The 21,647-nt window shown below is 35.3% G+C and overlaps 1 protein-coding gene across 1 annotated transcript in view; it reads left to right on the top strand.

The window, feature by feature from the left end:
• The window catches only part of LOC145683816 (rifampicin phosphotransferase-like), a 204,744-nt gene that overhangs the window by 15,137 nt on the left and 167,960 nt on the right, over positions 1-21,647 (top strand). Inside the window, exons 2-9 of the mRNA XM_081755413.1 lie at positions 1,661-1,805; positions 6,483-6,649; positions 10,962-11,100; positions 11,985-12,102; positions 13,158-13,223; positions 17,460-17,570; positions 19,243-19,467; positions 21,282-21,406. Of these exons, the coding sequence (XP_081611539.1) occupies positions 1,670-1,805; positions 6,483-6,649; positions 10,962-11,100; positions 11,985-12,102; positions 13,158-13,223; positions 17,460-17,570; positions 19,243-19,467; positions 21,282-21,406 (1,087 nt within the window). The 5' untranslated portion in view covers positions 1,661-1,669. The remainder of the gene's footprint in view (positions 1-1,660; positions 1,806-6,482; positions 6,650-10,961; positions 11,101-11,984; positions 12,103-13,157; positions 13,224-17,459; positions 17,571-19,242; positions 19,468-21,281; positions 21,407-21,647) is intronic.

Here is a 21,647-nt window from a genome sequence, read left to right as displayed (position 1 = left end):
AACATTCGAACCTGAAGTCATTCTTTTTGTAGTCTGTAACCAAGACCAAATCCTGTACCTGGTTAAAGTGAAGATTGCACCCACTTACGAAAGCTGAAGGGAAAATTGTCATAAAAGAATTTATTACTGCTTCCTTGAAGTCTACCATTACAACTTCGGTATTCCAATTCAGGACTTCAGTCTTTCATATACAGTATATACATTCTCTTGTTCGGGGGGAGGCTAAAAACCACTAGAATCACATTAGTTTCCTCTATTGAACTTCAAAAATCTGCATGAATTACAAACATTTGGCAGAAAAGTTTGTTGTAGCTCTTAAACGTGCCGTCAATAAAGAAAGTCGTGCTGGCCTGTTAGGCAGCCTACAAAATGAAACTATTCAAGAATTCTTATTCGCTGTGTCTGCTACTCGAAACGAAACGTTTAGATTCCATATCCCCCTCTGCTCAAAAACTAACAAAAATTCACAGAAATGGTGGCCAGCTGTTGAACCTGTACGGAAATGGGAATTCTTATCTCGCTTTTTAAATAATGACATTTCATTACATCTGGCACTTGTACGCAACTGGGAAGGATTTTGACATGTGCGAAAATGGGAATGTACGCAAGTGGGAGAACGCCCTGAAAAATAGGACTTTTTTTTCGACAGCGAGGAGATCCAAGATAAATTAATAATAGAATGAAATGAAATGAAATCTGTTAGTTTAATGTTCTACGTTATGCTTGTTAGGCTAAGGGAGATGGATGAATTAGGGAAGTGAATGATGATGGAAGAATGTGCAATGAGAACGGGGGAGAAAACAGGAAATGAAATATTCAAGTTTACGTCGCACGGTTATGCCGGCTAGGCTAAAGGAGACGGTGATGATAAGAAATGTAGGAAATGGTGGAATGAAGTGGGAAGAAACGGGAGAACCCCGAGAAAATCCACGCACACGGTGTTTGTCCACCACAAAGTTCACTTGGCGCGAGCTGGGATCAAACCAGAGGTGAACAGGACACCACGAACCAGAGGGGAAAGCTCTACCACTGAGCCACCGCGGCCCCGAGGAACCACCGTGGCTGGAATATCCCAAGATAAAACACGGATACGATGTTACCAACTACATACTTACTTGGCCGGGGATCGACTAGGAACACCACACACCAGAGGTAAATGCTCTACCATTGAGCAACTGTTATTTAAAAACGGCAGTCAGAAGCTTGGAACTAACTAGTTGACTCTATAGCTTATGAAACCCGGAGGTTCAATTCCTCGTTCACGAAAGCTCTCCACTGACTTCCGTCCTTATCCAGTTGGATCCAGTTTCTACTTTGTTTCTCTATTTCTGCGAGATCCATCTTAGTATTGTCTACCCATCTGCGCCTAAGTCTTCTTAACAGTCGTTCCTCGATTGGATTTCTAGTAAAAGCTTTGAAAACGTTCCTACTTTCTTCCATTCTAGCTACATGACCTGCCCATCTGAGCCTCCTAGACTTGATGACCCTAATACTATTTGGTAAATTATGCAGTTCCTCGATGAAGTTTCCGCCATTCTCCATTCCCTTAATCTTGAGTCCGAATACTTCGAAAACATGGAAACTGGATGTGAATTTGGGGAAGTGATATTAGAATCAGCTCAGACACTATCATAATACTGAATTTTTGTTCTACTTTCAGGACCCAAAAATGGAGCTGCTGTCCCTGGCGTTCAACAGTGGTCTTTACTTAGGACTTCCCGTGTTGCTGTATTTATTGTTGAAACGACCACGTGATTGGGAAAGAGATCTGTCGCTGAAGTCACGTGAATTTTACCGTACACCAGGTGAGTGTTTTAAAACGTATAATGTAAGACTCTTACAAGGAAGGGCGTTGCGAACCCTGAATTTATGTTGCGTTCGTCTGTGAATTAGTGGTGGGCACAAAAACCGTTTTTTCGGTTTTCGGTTTTTAGAAAAACCTGTTTTTGAAAATTTTCAAAAAAAAGGTTTCGGTTTTTCACCGAAACCGGTTTCGGTTTTCTTCAAAACCGGTTCGGTTTTTCACCTGATCCGGTTTCGGTTTTCTTCAAAACCGATTCCGTTTTTTTTCAAAATTTGTTCTATTTCTGACCAGAATGATGTTTCGTTGTTCTCCGGAAACCGAATCCATTTCCACAGAAATAGTTTTATACGTTTTCGAAAAGTTTTCACCGAAACTGGTTTCGGTGAAAAACTGAACCGGTTTTGGAGAAACCAAAATGTCACTTTTTCGGGTTTCGGTTTTTATAGAAACCGGTTTCCGGTTTTTATTTAAAAAACGGTTTTGTCCATCCCTACTGTGAATACACGGGGTTTGGTACGCTCTTTTCATACTATCTTACATTAGTTCACATCATAATAGCATTAGTAGTCCATAATCAGAAGCTTTGAACACCTATCACAAGTTCTGTACGGAATAATGTCTGAATTCTACATTTTAATTATAATTAACATTCACTATTCCAGCAGATATCACATCAATTTTGCTGGGTCACAGGATCTATAGCTTAATGGAGTAATCTTGCTATCGTGCACCGAAGTCGCGTACGCTAACTGTAGAGTCTGCCGTCCAACAATAACATTGATGGATAATCTGCATGGTTAATTATGGAGCAATTATCTTGTAAAATTTAATTTGACACTTTCTAATACAGGCCACGTAGCTTTATACGTCGTATTGTCCGCACACTTTCCAATCAAACTTGAACAAAATCTTTCAACATGTAAGTATAATAACATACAAAATAAGAAAATAATAAATATAAAATTGATTTATAACAGTGTAATATAAATAGGTAAAGTGTATTAGTATACCATAATAATGGAACTGGTAGTATAGTGGTATTATAGGTATAGTGCAGCGTTTCCCAACCTTTTTCAACTTGCAGCACACTACGGGTGTAATATGAATTCTCGCGGCACACTCATAGATTTTATCATTTGTAAATATAACATACTGTTTTTTTTTTTTGTTTTGTTTTTTTTTTTTTGTGATTACTGATCTCCTTCTCACGGAGAAGAAAGCTCGATTACTGTTTTTCGACCGTGGTAAATCATTATGCTAATTTTTTCATTATAATTTAAAAATAGAAAACAATTGCAATGCAATATTGGACTAAGGATTTTTTTTTATGTGCTTTCTTTTTCTAAAACTGTATCCAACCTTTCACTAGGAAGGAAGATCACTAAATAACGAACGAACAAACAAATCTCTTTTACTTTTAAAACACAAATGTAGGTAATTTGTATGCATACATTGCTTTGTCGAAAGGATTGAATTATATTTTAAACTTTCAAGTTACGAAATAGTCTGCAACAATAAAGAAGCATTAATGGTCATAAGAATGACAACAAATACTTTTTTCAACATTAAAAATATACAGAAAAGTATAACAGGGTACGAAACTTAAAATTGTAGATTCATAGTAGAGGTTCATAGTAATATGAAATACAAATATACATTTTTTCCTTATGTTTTGCAGTTTAATTGCTGTAGAATTAATAATTTTGTGTTGATTTCCTCGCGGCACACCGGTTGGGAAACGCTGCTATAGTGTAATGCCTGTCACGTGGAGACCATCACCCAAATGATCCATGACATTTCATTTAGATGTGACAAATAGTAGAATGAAAGAGATTGAATAATAAAAATAATAATAAGAATGCATAATGTAATTAATTAATATTCAGAATAAAAGAAACAATTACATATAAGTCAAATGCACAAATATATTACGGTACTAAAAGAAAGAAGCATGCAATTGCAAGAAAGAAGCAAAACCATGTAATTGCTAATAGATAATTTTCACTTGTCATACTATACCATATATTAGGTATACTTTTATTTTCTGAGTTTATACTTCATGTCCTGACGACAGCTACTCAGAGACTTCATGTCGAAGCTCTGAACGGAACGAAATGAATCCGAAATGGTGGAAGCCGAATGAAATGATCGTTGAATGATTGTTGAATTCCGAATGATCGCTTGGTTTAAAAAAATTGTCTTTTTATATTTGTAAATGTCCTTGTTTGTTACAACTAGTTGGCACTATATTTTTGAATTTTAAAAAGTTTAAATTATAGTTTTTTGGTAAATATTATTGTTATGTATATAAATATAAAGGTTTTTTTGTTTAGTTTTGGAAAATCATTGTATTTGTCTACCAAAACGTCACCAAATATTTTGTTTTTATTTTTTTTATTTTTTTTATTTTTTTATTTTTTTATTTATTTATTTATTTATTTTATTTTTTTTGTAAATAATAAATTAAATCACAAATGCACATATTGAGGTCAGCTAAATGTTATGTTATAGTAGTTTGTTGTGAAAAAGTTTATTTTTCAGTTTTCACAACCTTGGCCTCAGGTTACTTTTAGATGCTTTAACTGTTTTCTCACCTTCCGCGTACCAAATATTTACACTAAAAAATATTATTTTAATTGTTGATTCTGTTTTATGTTAATAAAAAAACTTTATGCAGTATTATGTAATAATTTACTTATTATATGATAGTATAAAGTGATAGGACCGGAATACAGCAAATTATGGATGCGTTAAAATATTAAATAATACTTTTGATAAAGTGGATAGTTTCAAATATCTAGGATCAATATTAACAGACGAAAATCATATTCACAAAGAAATTAAATGTCGACTGAAAGCAGGGAATTCGTGTTACTATTCGGTTCAAAATCTCTTGTCGTCGCGAATTCTGTCGAGGAATTTGAAGCTTAAAATATACAAAACGATAATCATGCCTGTTGTTCTGTATGGCTGCGAATCATGGTCACTTACTCTGAGGGAAGAACATAGACTGAAAGTATTTGAGAACAAGATCCTGAGACGAATATTCGGACCCAAGAGGAACGGGAATGGGGAATGGCGGAAACTTCATAACGAGGAACTACATAATTTATATGGTTTACCCAACATTGTCAGGGTCGTCAAGTCTAGGAGGTTTAGGTGGGCGGGTCACGTAGCTAGAATGGAAGAAAGTAGAAACGCTTTCAAAGTCTTGACTGGAAGACCAATCGGAAAACGACCATTAGGAAGACCTAGGCGCAGATGGGAGGACAGTATTAAGATGGATCTCCCAGAGATTGGAATACAAAGTAAAAACTGGATGCAGTTAGCTAAGGATAGAAGTCAGTGAAGAGCTTTTGTGAACGCGGCATTGAACCTCCGGGTTCCATAGGCCATAGAGTTAGTTAGTTAGTTAGTAAAAAGTGTACCACTCAAGTAAACTTGAACAAAAGCTTCAAACATGTACGAGAGAAAAATACACGATCTAATTAAACTTGAACGAGAATTTCAAACATAAAAGGTACATGTTCTAAATAAACTGGAAGAAGAACATCAAACTCAATTATTACACGATCATTAAACTTTACATAGTTGAATACCCTCGAAAGTTATCGTATATGTAGATGATTAGTGAAAGATACTGTGACATTTCATGTAAGATACAGTACTAAACAGTCAATGTAATCTTCCTTATTTGTCTAAAACATGAATGGACTTCTCAGTAGCACTATATTAGTAACTGTTAATCTTATGTCTTTTGGCTTCAGGTCGTTTTAATTGTAATATGACTCTGGCTCAACATTATATAACCCCTTCGGTCCTAGACTACCAACCTTTTAAAACCATCTTCCAATATTTGTATGTGGTATCATTTAAAATCATATTTATCAATTTATTTTTCAGAATATGATTTTTGTATTGTTTTACAAAAAAACTATGTGTACATTTGTAGACACTGGTTTAATAACAAGTAATTGCATATCTAAATATTTGTGAACAATTATGATATATATATATATATTTTATTCTGCTTTTTTCTATACTAAAACTTTCTTCTGATATATTATTACATTGTTATGGCACAATAAAACAACGGCTACGTTTGTATACTTAAAATAAAATGAACTGAATACTTCATTAGTAAATATAATACTTTCATTTAGTAATATTTTTCTTGCATTTTTCTCCTTGCTTGAGAACATAACATGACACATCAAATTGTTTGTTGTGTTTCTGAATATCCATTTTCTCATTTTTTGTGGAACAAATAAAAGCAATTTTCATCTCCACTTTCCAAAAATAAGCATATAGTGAATGGTTTCGCTCTCTTCATTATTATGAGAGCTAACCACAGAAAATGTTCTAGATTTGCTTCAAATATCGATGATTCAGATTTTATGGATGATGGCTCCAGTAAGTCTAGCAGTGAAGATAACGATGTCGGTGTTGCAAGAAACGAAAATGGTAAGCAATACATTGTTTAACTCGTTATATATTCTAAAGAACTGAATTATCTACACGAGGTTATTTGGCTAATCACAGGCGGGTCTAACACAGCCCAATCTGACAACACTAAAACAAGTAACCAAGTTTATACAGTTAGAAACTAATAAAGGTGAAAAATATTCATAAAAATATTTAACGTCTTCCTAATTCTCACAATACATTTCTATTATAGGATGGAATTTCTTCCTGAAAAGGATCTGTGCATTTTGGCTCCTTTCCCGAAGAAAACGGCCGTCTCCATTTTGCATGAAAGGAGACAAATTGACTGTAATTGGCGGGATATTGCCTACAAAAGAGGAAGAAGAACTAGAGAAACCAAAACCATTAGAAGCGGAAGAAGTAAGTCTATTTGCAAGTATTACCTTCTCTTTAACAAAGATGGGTCAGTTTGGCTTCTTACATCGTGGGACAAAATTAAAAAGATTTTCATATAGTACCGTATGTTAATATATACTGTATATATCATGAGAGCAAAATATTAGTTGCACAGGGCAACCAAGATTACAACTATCAGTTGTCACTTCCGATTGAATCAAACTGTACATACCGAAGATACCTCGCGATCGAGGTCGAGGTTTAAGTCGCGGTCGCTACCTCGATGTCTTAAGTCTAGATGGATGAAGCACACACATGGCGAAGAGGTCGCATCCTCGCTGTAAGTTCACAGTTTGAGGAGAAACATTACGGTGACACGTGTAAAATTATTCCATCAGTGCATAAAAATCACTGCGAAACCATATTTTGAAATTGAAAGGACTAAACAGTTTATAAATAGGGATGGACGCGAAACCAAACATGGAAATGCCCAAGTTTCGTCTCTTGTTTCGCAAAAATATTTAAGTCTCACGTCTTGTTCATCTCTATAAATAGGAGGTCTAAATCAAAGATTTGTATCTTTTTTCAATTTTCTGTGAAGAAATGCCCCCTTTCAGCACTCAGGTGAGAAATCATTTATTCCTTGCAGCGCTTCAGGGAGATTGTTTATCATCATGATCACTAATTCACCATCGCTGTCGACCTCTAGGTCGCGATGTAGTGTATATCTCCGGCATGCGCTTACCCATTTGAATCCATGTGTTTTTGCCATTATCGAGGTAGCGACCGCAACTTAAATCTCGACCTCGATCGCGAAGTATCTTCGGTATGTCTTTACCCTGTCTACAAGACAAAGGTTGAATCTATCTCGCTTCGAAAATATGTGAAGGTGAAGTTATGTCTAGTCTCGGAAAGTGTATAGGGTAAGAGCACCAGCGGTCGTTACTGCATCAGTAGTCGTCGTTTAAGCACTAAAACTAATTAAATAAGAAAAGCACATGAGACTAAAAGTTCAGATATACGCTGCTAGCTTCCTTGCACTCTTTCTCACAACAGAACAACACAACACAACAGAACAATGTGTAACAACAGAACCCTCGGTGGAGGAATGCTTTGGAGAAAAAGTAGCGAAATGTGTGATGAAAACGTACAGGAGAGTGTTCACTTGTGTACAACCATAAACGAATCAGCTATCAATTGCGATATGAGTTAATGGGTGTAGCGACTACTGGATTGCATTTTACTTACTTGTACTAAGTTTCATCACAGCTGACGACTACTGGATCATACTTTGTGTATGAAAGAAACTAATAGTCGTCACGAGAATAAACACTGTCAACACAACGTTCGGCTGCTTTATTAAAGCTATGAATTTCGCTCTCCCGCTAGGTATATCCGAAATGCCAAATCTTGGAGAAACGGGGGAATTTCCCCCACTAAATATTTTATTTTATTTTATTTTATTTAAATATTTTCCCCCCACTATTAGAGATAGCGCTTTTGGTGATTCAGATGTATCATACTGCAGAGTATGAAATGCATGAAGATGGCGGCAAATTCCCCCAACTGGATGTTTTTAGAATCCATTTGTATGTAATGAACATACATTTCACATGCAATTAATGAGTAAATTAGTGGTTAGCGCTATCTCTAATCTTACACAGTTTAATCAATTAATGGCTATTCAAATGAGTGAATTCCTTATCAAAATATTCCATTCAAAAGTTTCTTTCTTTTTAACGTTCCTGTCTCCCTCACTTGGACTGTTACGATTTCGCACTTTGCCATATGCATACCGTACTAGGCTGGAAACATAATTTCATGTCGACTATGAATCAGCCCCCAAAAGCTGCCGAGGACAAAAATCACCTCGGCTTGGTGTAAAAAAGCTGCTGATAAGCGGAATTTTAATATTTAGAAGTGCATTGAATATTTCAACACGAACTATGAACAAGATGTTAACAAAATGGCCTGATGATACATCTAGTCTCAAGAAAATAAATGCCACATCTCTTTACCGATGTGTAGATATGGCAGCGCTGAAAATGTTCTATAAGGAAGCTGCGAAGAAACATCTGTGCATATCATTATTGCAATTGAAGAAACATGAGCTATTCTACAAACTGAATTGAAATGTTAATCAATTTAATGGTATCATTTTCTACAGGATGACTAAAGTAATTTAAACAAAAACTGCAAAATTTGAAGGTGATGTTAAAAGCAGACATATGATTCCGGAAGAGTTGTTTCTCAAGGTATTCCGAAAAGGATAAGGATTATCTCCACTCTGTTTCTAGCCAAAAGAGACCATATACAGGGTGTTTCAAGAGTCCCTGGACATAGGGTAACTTTGTTATTTTCATAGTTACAACAAAATGAAAGAGGAGAAACCTCTCCAAATATGATGTTTTCAATCTAAAGTGAATGATTTTTAAAAAATCGGACGAGCCGTTTGGGCTGTACGCTTTTTATGCACCCAGTGTTAAATGAAAATGCAACGTTGCCATTTACCTGGTCCCACAACATAAAGTGAATGGGATCATATTTGAAATAGGGGCTGGCCATCGACACGTTAGCGTAAAAGACAGTAACTCCATTCACTTATCTTGCGGGCCCAGGGAATGGCAATGTTACATTTCACTTAACATTGGGCGCATGAAGAGTGTACAGCCCAAACGGCTCGTCCGATTTAAAAAATTCCTTCAGTGTTGAAAACATCATATTTAGGGATGTTTCTCCTGTTACATTTTGTTGTAACTCTGATAATAACAAAGTTAATCTTTGTCAGGGACTTTTGAGACACCCTGTATATCTCATGTAATCACAAATGTCCGTTCCAAGCTTGGAAAAACTAGAGCTGCACCTTGTGCGGTAGACATGAGTCGTCCTGACTGAGCATGGAAAGATGTTTTCAATAATGAAGAAAGCACTCCCGTGTTTTTTTAATAATTATTTCTGTCATAGGGTGTTCTCATTATACATTATGAGAAAATGATGATACAACAGCTGCTTACATGCGAGATTGTAATCACTTCCAGGTCAGTCATGTTCATATTTTTTACATACTAGATATGATGGTACTCAAGAAAAATAGCATTCGTATATTCAGAAAAGATCAAATAGTTCATCAAATATACTTAACTTACGTCCTACATTATATCTGAACAGGTCTGTACATTTAACATAATAAATGCAGTAAACGGAAAACAGGGATTAACCTTACATTGATGCAGAACCAACTTGCAGAATTCGATTATTCAGTCATTATGTTCTCACCTAATATGATACGTGTAACAACTGCATCTTCAATCATGGAATGTATTGATTTTCGGAATTTCGTGAATGAAACAGTTTGATACCCTCGTCTCACTAATTTTGTGCGAATCGATTTCTTATAAGTTTAAGAGGTTGTCGCTAAGACGAAGCTTTGTGTTCATCTGTTGTTCTCGGTAGCCTAATTCGAGATTTGTCTCACACAAATCTAGTCTTTTCGGAGTTTTGTATGGGTTTTCTCATTCAACTTTTTCTAGATGATCAATCAATCATATTTTGGGGTGGCTTTCCTCCAGCAAACAGGTAGACTTGGATTGATTCAATAATATTCAACATCACCTCAATCAGCAGGATTACCAGCAAATAAAGGAAAGAAAGAAAACTGGTTGTTCTCTACAGTATAGTTCCATTTACTTTCCCATTCAGTTTACACATCTTCAGAAAACCTGGATAGCAGATCTCTGGAATGGCTTCTTGGCGTGAAAGTACAACTATGTCCAGGTTAAATTTCACATCCAACATTACAAACTCAAATACTTCTTTAGTCATATTATCCAGGTCCTCATTAATAATATCAATCATTGAATATCACTTTTGTTGATACCATTCCGTCCGACTTCTTTACGAATAATAGCAATATGTTTCATACAATTGGATGTTTACCGAACAAACTTAGGGTCACAAAGGTAGCTACAACATTCCATTTAAGTTCCAACGACAATTATATGATCCTTACTACTTACCTAGGTATAAATAACATAACAATCACTCATGACAAAGTGAACGTTTCTAGATTGCTAATGATTCATTCTTATCAGAATAATATGACGCCTTTCCAGAATACAAATTCATCACTCAACTATGAGAGAACATTATATAATGTATGATTGTCTTGATATATGATAGACAGTTGTTAAATAGATCTTCTTCTGAATTGTGATTTATGATACAATATTTGCTGCTAAAAGTATTTGAATATTTGTTATTAAAATAATTGTTCAAACAATTATGAATATTTTAATTTCAGAAGCATTAACTTATAATTCTTATTTTTGTCTTTCAGTCAATGGATAGTATGATGATTTTTGGCGTGGATAGCAACAGAAATGCAGTCATTTTAAAAATCAAGAAACGGCGTTTTCGAACAACAGAAGTTTGGGTTCATCTCCGATTGCAAGATGGATCTGTTTATCAACTTCCAGGTATTTTTTTTTTCTTTTTACACAAATGTATGGTTTTTGAAACTCATAATGCGCTTAATAATTGATTTGGGTACAAAATTTCACGGCTGAAATGTAGCCAGAACCTCAAAGGACAAAATCTTGCATGGTTAGAACCTCTCAAGTCAAAAGACTTGCGTAGCCAAAATCCTGAATGGGAAAACATCTCCCTCCAAAATCTTGTGGGAGGAAATCTCGCCTGGCAATAATCTCGCTGGATGAAATCTCACCCAAGAGAAAAACTTCGCCAGAACAAAATCTCGTCATAATGATTTCTTCAGTGAAGGAGGTTCAACACATTCATGAAAAATACAGTATAACTCTTATAAATAATTTTACAATAATTTGGTTAATTTTACAAAGAGAGAAAAGAAAGCTAAGATGTTACTTTGCTGTATAGACTAATATAACACTACTTCCAAAAGAAAGGAGGTTATGACTCAACTTTAGCCATTTAAAATTTAGGGCCAGACCAACGAGTAGCAACGAGGGGGAATGAAGTATTCAGGGTTCACAAAGGAGCAACAAGCCAACTAGGTTAAGAACCAACGGTCTAGAAGGAAGTAGCGGATCTTTTTTCTTTTTTTATTATTTATAACGGCACCATAGAATCATCATAAATTCCGAAGAAAAACTTATCTTTTACTGTTCTCTAAAGATCTGACTTTAGAGAACAGTAGTATCTAGAAATGATAATTGAACTTATTAAAGCACTAGTACCTTCTAGAATAGTGGCTTGAAATCTATCATGTCCACGCCAGTATTGTTAGGCCAATATTTTTATGGCATTTGCTACATTAAAAAAAACATTATTTTTATTGAAACAGTGTGCGAAGCAATAATGTTCTATTTTCCATCTAATGCAGGTCATCCTGACACAACTTTGTACAACGCGCCATCAAATTCATACGTTGGAGGAGGTCTTAAGTTCCAAATGTGTGAACCCATGAGAATATGGAGAATAACATTCAATGGGCTTCTAAGGTAATGAATTTCAAATATACGAGTGTTATGCCTTAACCCAAATTATTCACATCATGTTACTATATAGAATTAATACAAATTATGTTAGATTGTGTCACATGCGAAAAACTTTTATTCAATGTTCAAAAATATGTAACTCAGAAATATTTAGTAAGTACATATTAAAGTGTCGATTTGTTGTTTATTGTTATCAATAAAGTAATGGATACGTTCAAAATTAGTATTGAAACCTGATACACAGTACTGAAGGAATAGATGTTTAAGACATTCAGTGTCGGATCTTCTACTAAGCAAACAAGGCAACTTGATTAGAGGTGCAAAAGAACAAAATCAACATTTGAAACAGTTTTCTTTTCTGAATTATTATTGTAACGTTATACACTTGTTTATCCTGATAAGTTTCGTTATTATTCTAAAATAACAAACCTAAATTTTGTCAAGACAAATTTCATAGTTAACACTCAGTAATGATCAGAAATTGTTTCTTGAAGTCATTTACAAAACTAATGACCCCAAAGATATTTTTATGTATTAAAAAGTGAATGTATTGTAAAATCAGTCTGTGGCTAAACCAAAACCATCAATGAAATCCTGAGAGAATTTCGTTAGTTGTAGGGATGCGCATGAGACAAGATTTGTGGCTGTCTCGTCTCGAAAAGGTGCCGTAAAAGTGATGTCTCAACTCGAAAAATGTATATTTTTCTATTGGAAGAGTCGTGTATCGACTCGAATTTTGTCAGGAAAATCCTGTCTCGACTCGTCTCGTGCGCATCCCTAGTTAGTTGCTTGTCACGAGATGGCTGTAATGGCGTATGACGAGCCTCCACCCATAAATTTCTTAGGGCCACAAGAAGCCTAAAACCGCCACTGATTACATCCCTTAATCTTTTCTTGGGCTCATTGACAGCTGTATTTCTGTATTATTTTAACAATCTCACTTGTGTGTTAACACACTTTCCACTAACGTTGTAAGTATTGATATTTTAACCATACTATTGTGCTAAATAATTTGTGATAATTTACTGATTAATGTCTTTCTCGAAATGTGTTTGCAGGAAAGGCGAACGTAGTGAATGGAAGGACGAGGATGGAGAAGTAGTACATGTCAAATTCAACTTTCTGTAAGTAAATAGTATTCAATATTATTTATTTTGCATTATAAGTATGCAGGAGAAGACGAACAATTGCTGTCTCTCTCTTTTTTTTTTTTAGTTATCATTATGCAGTTTAATTTCGTTTTAATGTGGCCACTAACAAATTAAACATTCATCATCTGCAGATTACCTAGATATACTACGTACAAAGTATAGGTACACTCATGTCCAAAATGAATGTCGCATATCTATAACTATCTTCTTGTAAGAATATAATTTGATAATGATTTTGCAGGGTACTTTTAATACTGATACTATGTGTATAATTGGGAAATGTATGTTTGCGGTAAATTTCATAGGAAAAGAATTATAAATAAGAAAATTAGAGTGAGTAAAACAAAATGTTGCTAAATGGACAAGAAAGTTTTATTTTCGTTTTATTGTTCTTATTTATTGCTCTTTTGACATGAAATTTGCCACATACATGTCTTTGCCGATTATACACATACTAAAATTGTAAGAAATACCGGGAGGATTCGTTATCAAATTATATTCCTACAATAACATATATTTATAGATATGGGGCAATAATTTTGGAGATGAGTGTACATGTATAGTGGAAAGTAAACTTCTTTTCAGATTTAAAGCTACAAGGTCTCATGATACGGCCTTTGTGATACGTGCATCTATGCCTTAACGTGCGCAGCCGCCACTGGTGGGATGTGAACCGTATGACCTCCCATTGTAATCCATCCTGCATATTCCGTGTCGAAAGTGCCTATGCTAATAATAAAGCATCAAAATGAATCTCCAGTGATTCTAGATTAGTATTACCAGCTTTTTACCCAAGCCTTTGACTTTCTGGACATTATGGGTTAAAATTTTACTTAATTAAACGTTTTAATTGTTCAGATTTACATTTTTCTTTAGTTTGCTCACCAAGTTACACAAATTTTAATGCTCAAAATTAAATATGGTTACGACTTTAGTCTTAATAACAAAGAGCAACGCACATTCATGTTCAATATCTATCATCACCATCCAGTTTCAGTTAACTAAATTGAGACAATATAGTTTAAATTTCAACTAAATCGTCATTGTGTAATAAAATGACCTCATTATGGGCATATAGACAAAGACTTCTCATGAAAATACAGTCGAATCTTAGCCCTTTCAGACCTGGTGGTAACATATGTGTACATCATATTTTATGAACACATTGAAACAACGGAGAGAACATACGGATCTTTTATTTTTACACAAATTACTACATGGTAAAATTGACTGTCCGAATCTTACTTCGAAGGTTCAATTGCATGTCCTATCAGGTAAAACCTGTGTAGGAACTAGCAGTACATTTTACTGCAAAAAGGGAAAAGCAAATATCCTCGCTAAGTCTCCTATATGGAGGATGAGTGCTTCCTACTATGCAATTGAAAGAATATGTGTTATAGATGTTTTTGGAATGTCGGAGACAGTATACAAGAATAGCCTTAAAACTATATCTGATAATGAAAATATATAAATGTATAATCTTGTTAAAATACATATATATAAGTAAAGGTAAATGTATTTTTAAAGAACAACACTGTAACTGAGCCTAGAGCCTGTTGTGTTGAATAAATAAATAAATAAATAAATAAATAAAGATTAATTACTCTGGAGGATTCAAAATGGCTGGGTTTTCATGCCAGTATTCCTTGTACTTGTCTAAATCACTTTCCGCTATTTCTCTGGTGCTTTCATCTGTTGTCAGGAAGCTACGCACATTTCTTGTAGAGTACTTGCAAGGGTTATCACGATCGACGAAGCTCAGCCACGTAGGTTGTTTTATTCTTGGCGAAACAAACTATTTGCAATAAATCCTCCTTCCGCTTTAGTGATGTGTTTTGCGTTTCTAAACAATGTAGATCACTATGATCTTTTGGATTAATGCCATTTTGTATTTTACATACGTATTTCAACCCTAGTGCACGGAAAATGTTTCATCCATAATTCTCTAAATATGACATCCGCAAACAAATTGACGGTTGTATTTCATTTGTTAAGTCAAAAAGAATAATAAGGCAAAATAAAATCAGAGAGTAAACAAAAAACTCAGGGCTGAAAGGGTTAATAGACGGAACAAATTCTAGTATTCAGTTACTTGTTCCTTCAACCTAGTTTTACCAGAGTACTATTTGAAATTGATTTACTATAATACACACTGACTCTTCAGCGAATTTTGAACATGATATCACTCATATGTTCACCTTCATGAGCGATTGCACTCTTGTAGCTGCATACTGAAGCTAAGCATTTTTCATAAGTAATTTCCGGTATTACTCCAGCGATCCCACTTCTATATATTGTACTAAAATTATATACTCTAAAACTATATTAATCTATCTCTCAGTGCTGCTATTTGATAGTGGCTATTGGTATTCCATTTTCCTTAATTTATTAGTTGGAAAAACTTCTCTTAATCGTGTAGGGAGAAGCTGTCTGCCTATTAATTTCTCAATAAACCTCCCTCACAGTACACTGAACACTCAGAACGAAGGGAAAATAAGGAAATATTCTCAATGAAAACTGAGGTATTCACTGAGATTAATTGTAGAATATACTCAATGAAAATATGTCAATTTTGATTTTGCATATAGCCTATGCACATAATGCAGTGTTGATTCGAAAAATATATTGAATTGTTTCTTTTTCATATTTGTAAAATTTGAAATCTAGGATGTCTAAATTCTGGTATCCCGTCACAATTTCATTATATGCTTTGAACACTTTAAGCATTGTTGAGTTTCAATCTTATACCGTTGTTAGGACCTTGTTTATTAATAAATATCTATATCTTTCAAGTAGCAAATGCCCTTATATATATTACTGTGGGCAATGTTTGGTATACCTCTTTCTGGGTTTTTCAATTTGGATGAGTGAGTGATTTTGAGTTTAGCGTCCCTTTCAGCAGCGAGACTATATGAGACGTAGACCTACAGCTTAACGTGGGATCCAAATCACATGAGCTTCCGCCAGGAATCGAACCCAGGTCTACCACATCAAAGGCGCTGATGCTAACCACTTAGGAACAAGGGAGTTGTTTTTTTTTAAACAGAACTTCTCTGAACTCGAAATTTCGCATGTAACAAGAATAGTTCGTTATGGGCCTCTTAGTAATCCACAGTCATCCCTTTTTTTACCTTCTACGTTAAATACCAAAAAACACTGAAACATATTTAAGTATTTGTAAATAATAAAAAAATACCAAATTCCATGTCTATAACCTTATGGGGCTCTAAGATGTCAGCATTTTATTATAAAATTTCAACCCCCATTTCTCGCCCTTCCACGTCGAATTTTCAAAAATCCTTCTGTAGTGGTACCTTACGTCTCAAATATTTTCTGCACAAATTTCTAGTTTCTGGCTAAGTAGGTTGGCCTAAGCGTTAATCAGCCAATTGGTCAGTCAGTCGCACTTTACTTCTTTTACATTAAAAAAATACATAGTTTTGTAATGATTAAAGAGAAAACGTATAGTTGCATCCTTTATAACAGGCATGTATAAGTTGGAACAGGGAATGGGCCAATCACAAAGGCGTTACTAGTGTCGGGGGCCGTAGGAGAAAATACATTACATTTTCACAAGAACTGAATAGCTAGGGATGCGCACGAGACAAGATTTATGGCTGTCTCGTCTCGAAAATATGCTGTAAAAGTGATGTCTCGACTCGAAAAATGTATATTTTTCTATTGGAAGAGTCATGTCTCGACTCGAATTTTGTCACGAAAATCCTATCTCGACTCGTCTCGTGCGCATCCCTATGAATAGCCAAAACAGAGAAACTTGTTCATTGCACAGTAAATCCTAGGAACTAACTAGAAACGGCTATAACGGTATCCAAAATACTTATTTACTAAAGAAACGCACAAAAATATAATTACTATTTTAGTGGAAAACTTGATTCTTCAAGTTTTGAACTCTCAATATTCGGTGGTAAATTCGAAGTTCCAACGCAAAGGATAATTTTAAGGTGGATATCAGTTATTCAGAAAAAAAAAATAAAATCAGGTTAAGAGGTTACGTAAGAAATACATTTTCAACAAGGGATCAGGCGGGCCAGATGAAAGGGTTCAGTGAGCAGCAACGGGCCCGCGGACCCGCCGTTGCACATGGCTGCTTTATATCAATAGCTATAAAATATTCTTATATTTGACTACTATAACATTAATATTATGATATGTCAAATGTTTCATAAGACACTGTTGTTTCTCCACCAGATGGCGAGCCTATAGTAGACCAACAGACATCCATGCAGAATGCAGTAATCATCTCCTGAGCGAAGCCCTTGCACTAGAGGAGTGGAAAAGTCAACCATGGATAAAAATGATGTAAGACTTTTATTGAAAATTTTCTGCTATAAATCTTGAATGTAGAAGAGTACATACAATACACGATTCGAATTAGTTAAAACCAAAATATGAGACAACAAACAAGAATATAATCACTGAAGTACGAAATAAAGGACGAACCACAGTGTCGAAGCAGTTTTGCCCAAGTGGAAAATCAGAATAGTATCAAACAGAACACACAAAACTTCATATAGGAATTCATATAGGCCTATCTTCAAACGTTGGCAACACAGTACGTCAAAACTTCACAGGTATGGTTCTACTCATAATTAGATTTGCTGGATGTTATAATTTGTGTTCCGAGCCATTTAACAAAACTTCATTTTGTGCTCAGTTGGCAACACTGCATTACATATGATGCTATTGAGCATGGCTGTGGGTACAATATTTACTTCCTATACTGTTGTGCAAATGCCTTTGTAATTACTTTAATCATCTTCAAGTTCTTTCTGTGTCAGTGTGTCTTTTGCATTGCTATTTACACATGATTCTAGATCCTTCTTTCCTCTGTATCTCCTGTGTTTCTGAGTGTCGGCCCGTAAAACTTTGGATTTCTTACTTTTCGTCACTTCTCTATCGATTGTGCATTGTTTCATTGGGCAATGCTACTATCAATATAAGATGTTCCCTTGTGACTATCGTTTAAGATGTGCCACCAGCGAATTTTCTTTATTTTGTCAATTGCTTCCATCAGCTGTCTTTAGCATTTCCTCATTGCTCACTTTGCTCATCCAAGAGATTCTACTCAATGGCAGTCCGTGATTGATCAGTTTTACTTGAGTAACTTTTTGGTCAGCACATCGATTCTCATGATTGATTTCTCGCTTTGTAGTCCTAAAATCACCTCATGATATAATAGGTTTATGATTTTTTTTTAACTCTGAGCTTGGAATGAAACCAAGTCCACACACTTCTAACACGTAGCACTAATTTTTGACTTTACAGAAAGACGTGCGACATATTTTTAATGTATTGATTTATGTATGTATATAGTATTGATTGATTAACTGATTAAAGTGTAATAAACATGGATTCAACCACCATATAGTAGATCTATGGCTTAAGAAACAGGACATAAAGTGTCATTAAGAGGCCTCATCCAGGCGAAATTAAAATACCGCTAATTTTACAGTAATTGTGTGATATCTTCAAATAGATAATAGATAATTCAAATGTGGAACAAGAGCGCCCTAGACAATATTATTTTGCTTAAGGTACAGTTATCACAAGTCACCTAGTGTCTTTCCGTTTTCAGCCGTTTAGAAACACGAAAATAAAAGCCGATTTTCAAAATGGCTCGAAATCGAAAGCAGATAAGTGAGTCGTGATAACGGTATCTCATGTAAAATAATATTGTCTAGGGCGCTCTTGTTCCACATTTCGATTATCTTTTATCTATTTGAAGATATCACATAATTACTGTAAAATTAGCGGTATTTTGATTTCGCTGGGATGAGGCCTCTTAAGAGAAATACTAATAGATTAAATGGAAACAGCCTAAAAGTTAAAAGAGTGAATGAAAGAAAGAAATTAACTTAAACTAAAATCACAAATAATGAAGAGTTATTAAGGTAGTTAGTAAAATAAAAAATTAAGAGTAAGTGTGATCATATGTTTTTGACTGAGAACCACGTATTCTTACGCTTTTCAGCGAACATGACCCACAAGGCTATGACCAATGGGGTGAGTTACACGGAACGGTGACAACCAATGAGGGGCAAGATGTTAAAACTTTACTCCTGCGAGGGATGCGCCAGCATCGTTGGGGTGTGGATGATGTTATGTTTCTTCACAGAAGAGCCGCCTTTTATGGCTGTGCACGAGATGGAACCTTCTTCTGCACGGGTGCTGCTTCTCACTTGCATGGATTGTCTCAGTAAGTAGTGCATCCTATTTTGTGTTACGTGCTTTCCTAGATCATTATAACATAAGCTTTGAAACAGAGAATACGCGTGGTTTAGCCTGGGTCCGGGGACCTAGGCCCCTAGTTTTTTCAGTGATAAAAATAATTTAAGCTATTATTTACATGTTTTTGAAAGTGTATAATAAACTCAAGTCTGTGTTCTGGCAGCCTGCCCACTTTTTACCTTCTAAATCCGCCACTGGCGGTCTATACCCATCTTTCTATTGCTGGGAACACCAATTTACATTTATTGTGATGGTATTTTATAGAAATGTTTACTCAAAAAAAAAAAGTCAAACGTGCAGTCATGAAAAAAGAAGTAAATTTATCTTATTTTTAAGGGTTCTCTAAGGTAAAACTCGGCAATTTGGCTACCTTTCTTAATTATGCACTTTGTACGCCTAGTCATGATTATTTTAGAATGTGGCATTTACCGTCTATGTGAAAGAAATAATAGATCTACCGTAACGTTTTGTATAAATAATTCGCGTGTGGAATTTATAAAATTAAAACGATATTGTAAAAAAAAAAAAAAAAAAAAAAAAAAAGCAAAGCTACCTCCCTCAGTCGGGAAGACCAATAAGCCCCGCGAGTGATGTAGACGTGGAGTGACATCTTACCTTCGTTATGGACTGAGCCTACGCCCTTCTTCAACGACGGTACCTGATCATTTTAGATTGGTCCGTGATTGAAGTCAAGGGGTGATATACTACGTTCAAACTTCCAGTTTAATTCATCAGTCTCTTTCGAGAAAGGTTAATGGAATTTGCCCATTAGTACGATGCACTGGCGTCTCTGGCATGTAAAATTTGGGGGGGGGGGCATCAAAAAAGTTATTTAAATGGTACTACCTAGCCCAACCTGTTTATTAACTTCGATTCCATTTGTAACCTTTCTGCTTACCATCACGGATCCCCTAAGGTATATCAAGAACTCTGTTATAATAGTTTCACAGCCTGAATATTATATTCCAAATAAATATAATTATTATTATTTATATGATATTCTGTCGTTAGTAAACAAATTAAATTGGAATAAAATATTGAATATTTTGTACTTCAAAATATTGGGGGGACGCGTCCCCCTGCCTTCCCCCCTCAAAGACGTTCGTGGTACGATGTACTGGAAACCATCTGTCTGTTGTATTTACTAGTGTGATGGGAACTCTCTTAGTGAGTAGCAGTCTACCGAATTTCCTGTGTCGGCGCCAAAGAGTTAGGGCAAGTTCATAAGTTCAAATTCTATGCAAAATATTTTTTTTTTTACACGTATAAGCATGAAATAATGCATCGTACCACGCGTTATTCCCAATACGAGAAATCGTGAAGCTAACGTTTCCTAACATGTCCGACTTCCCGGTGACGCATTCCATGTGCACTTCTGTCAAGGGTTACCTTTTGCCTAGTTTGGATCCATCTTGAGGTCAGAGCACATCTGACAATTGTGTTGGGAGTATGTCTGGTCCTTATGCTTTGCAGGGAATATCTCCACACACATTGCATATTGCTGAAATATGTATTTTTGGAAGATGTGGACCTTCACTGTATATTTTTGTCATGTTGGAAATAACGCGTGTTGCAATTTAGCTTTTCGACGCTTTTGGGCAGTCCTAGCTGTGAAACTAAGCACTTTTCCACATAGGTTCTTACAAATTTCTTTTGTTATCTTGGTGTCAGGGATTACCTCTGTGTTCTTGATGATGTTTAGAAACATCCTGTGTACTGTTTTCTCCACCTCAAATGTTTCAATCATCACACTGGTTACAAACATAGTTTTTTTTCTTCTAGCATTAAATTTGGTCACATCCGAGATCCCCGTGCGCAGTTGTGGCCAGTCAACTCAAGCGACCTGTATTTGCCTGAAATAGCTGAACATAAAGTTTTTCCATCTCAGTTGGGTATCGTATTTTCAGGTAAGACATTGCTATATTTTGATATAATTGAGCTGAGCGAGTTGAGTTCTTTATGTTTCACTCTTTATGTTTCACTTTATCACAACACTCCTTCTAGGCCTTTCCAGCAACCTTCACCAAATATAGAATGGCGTTACGAGTCATCAATCAGGGCGTCTACCGGTTACGAAAGTCACGAATGTCACGAAAACGTCACGAAATCAGAAAATGGTCATAAAAGTCACGAAATTTAGCTTTTGGC

Source organism: Thermobia domestica, chromosome 1, assembly GCF_964235325.1.
Source record: "Thermobia domestica chromosome 1, izTheDome1.hap1.1, whole genome shotgun sequence".
NCBI lineage: Eukaryota > Metazoa > Arthropoda > Insecta > Zygentoma > Lepismatidae > Thermobia > Thermobia domestica.
This window is presented reverse-complemented; position numbering and strand designations above follow the sequence as displayed.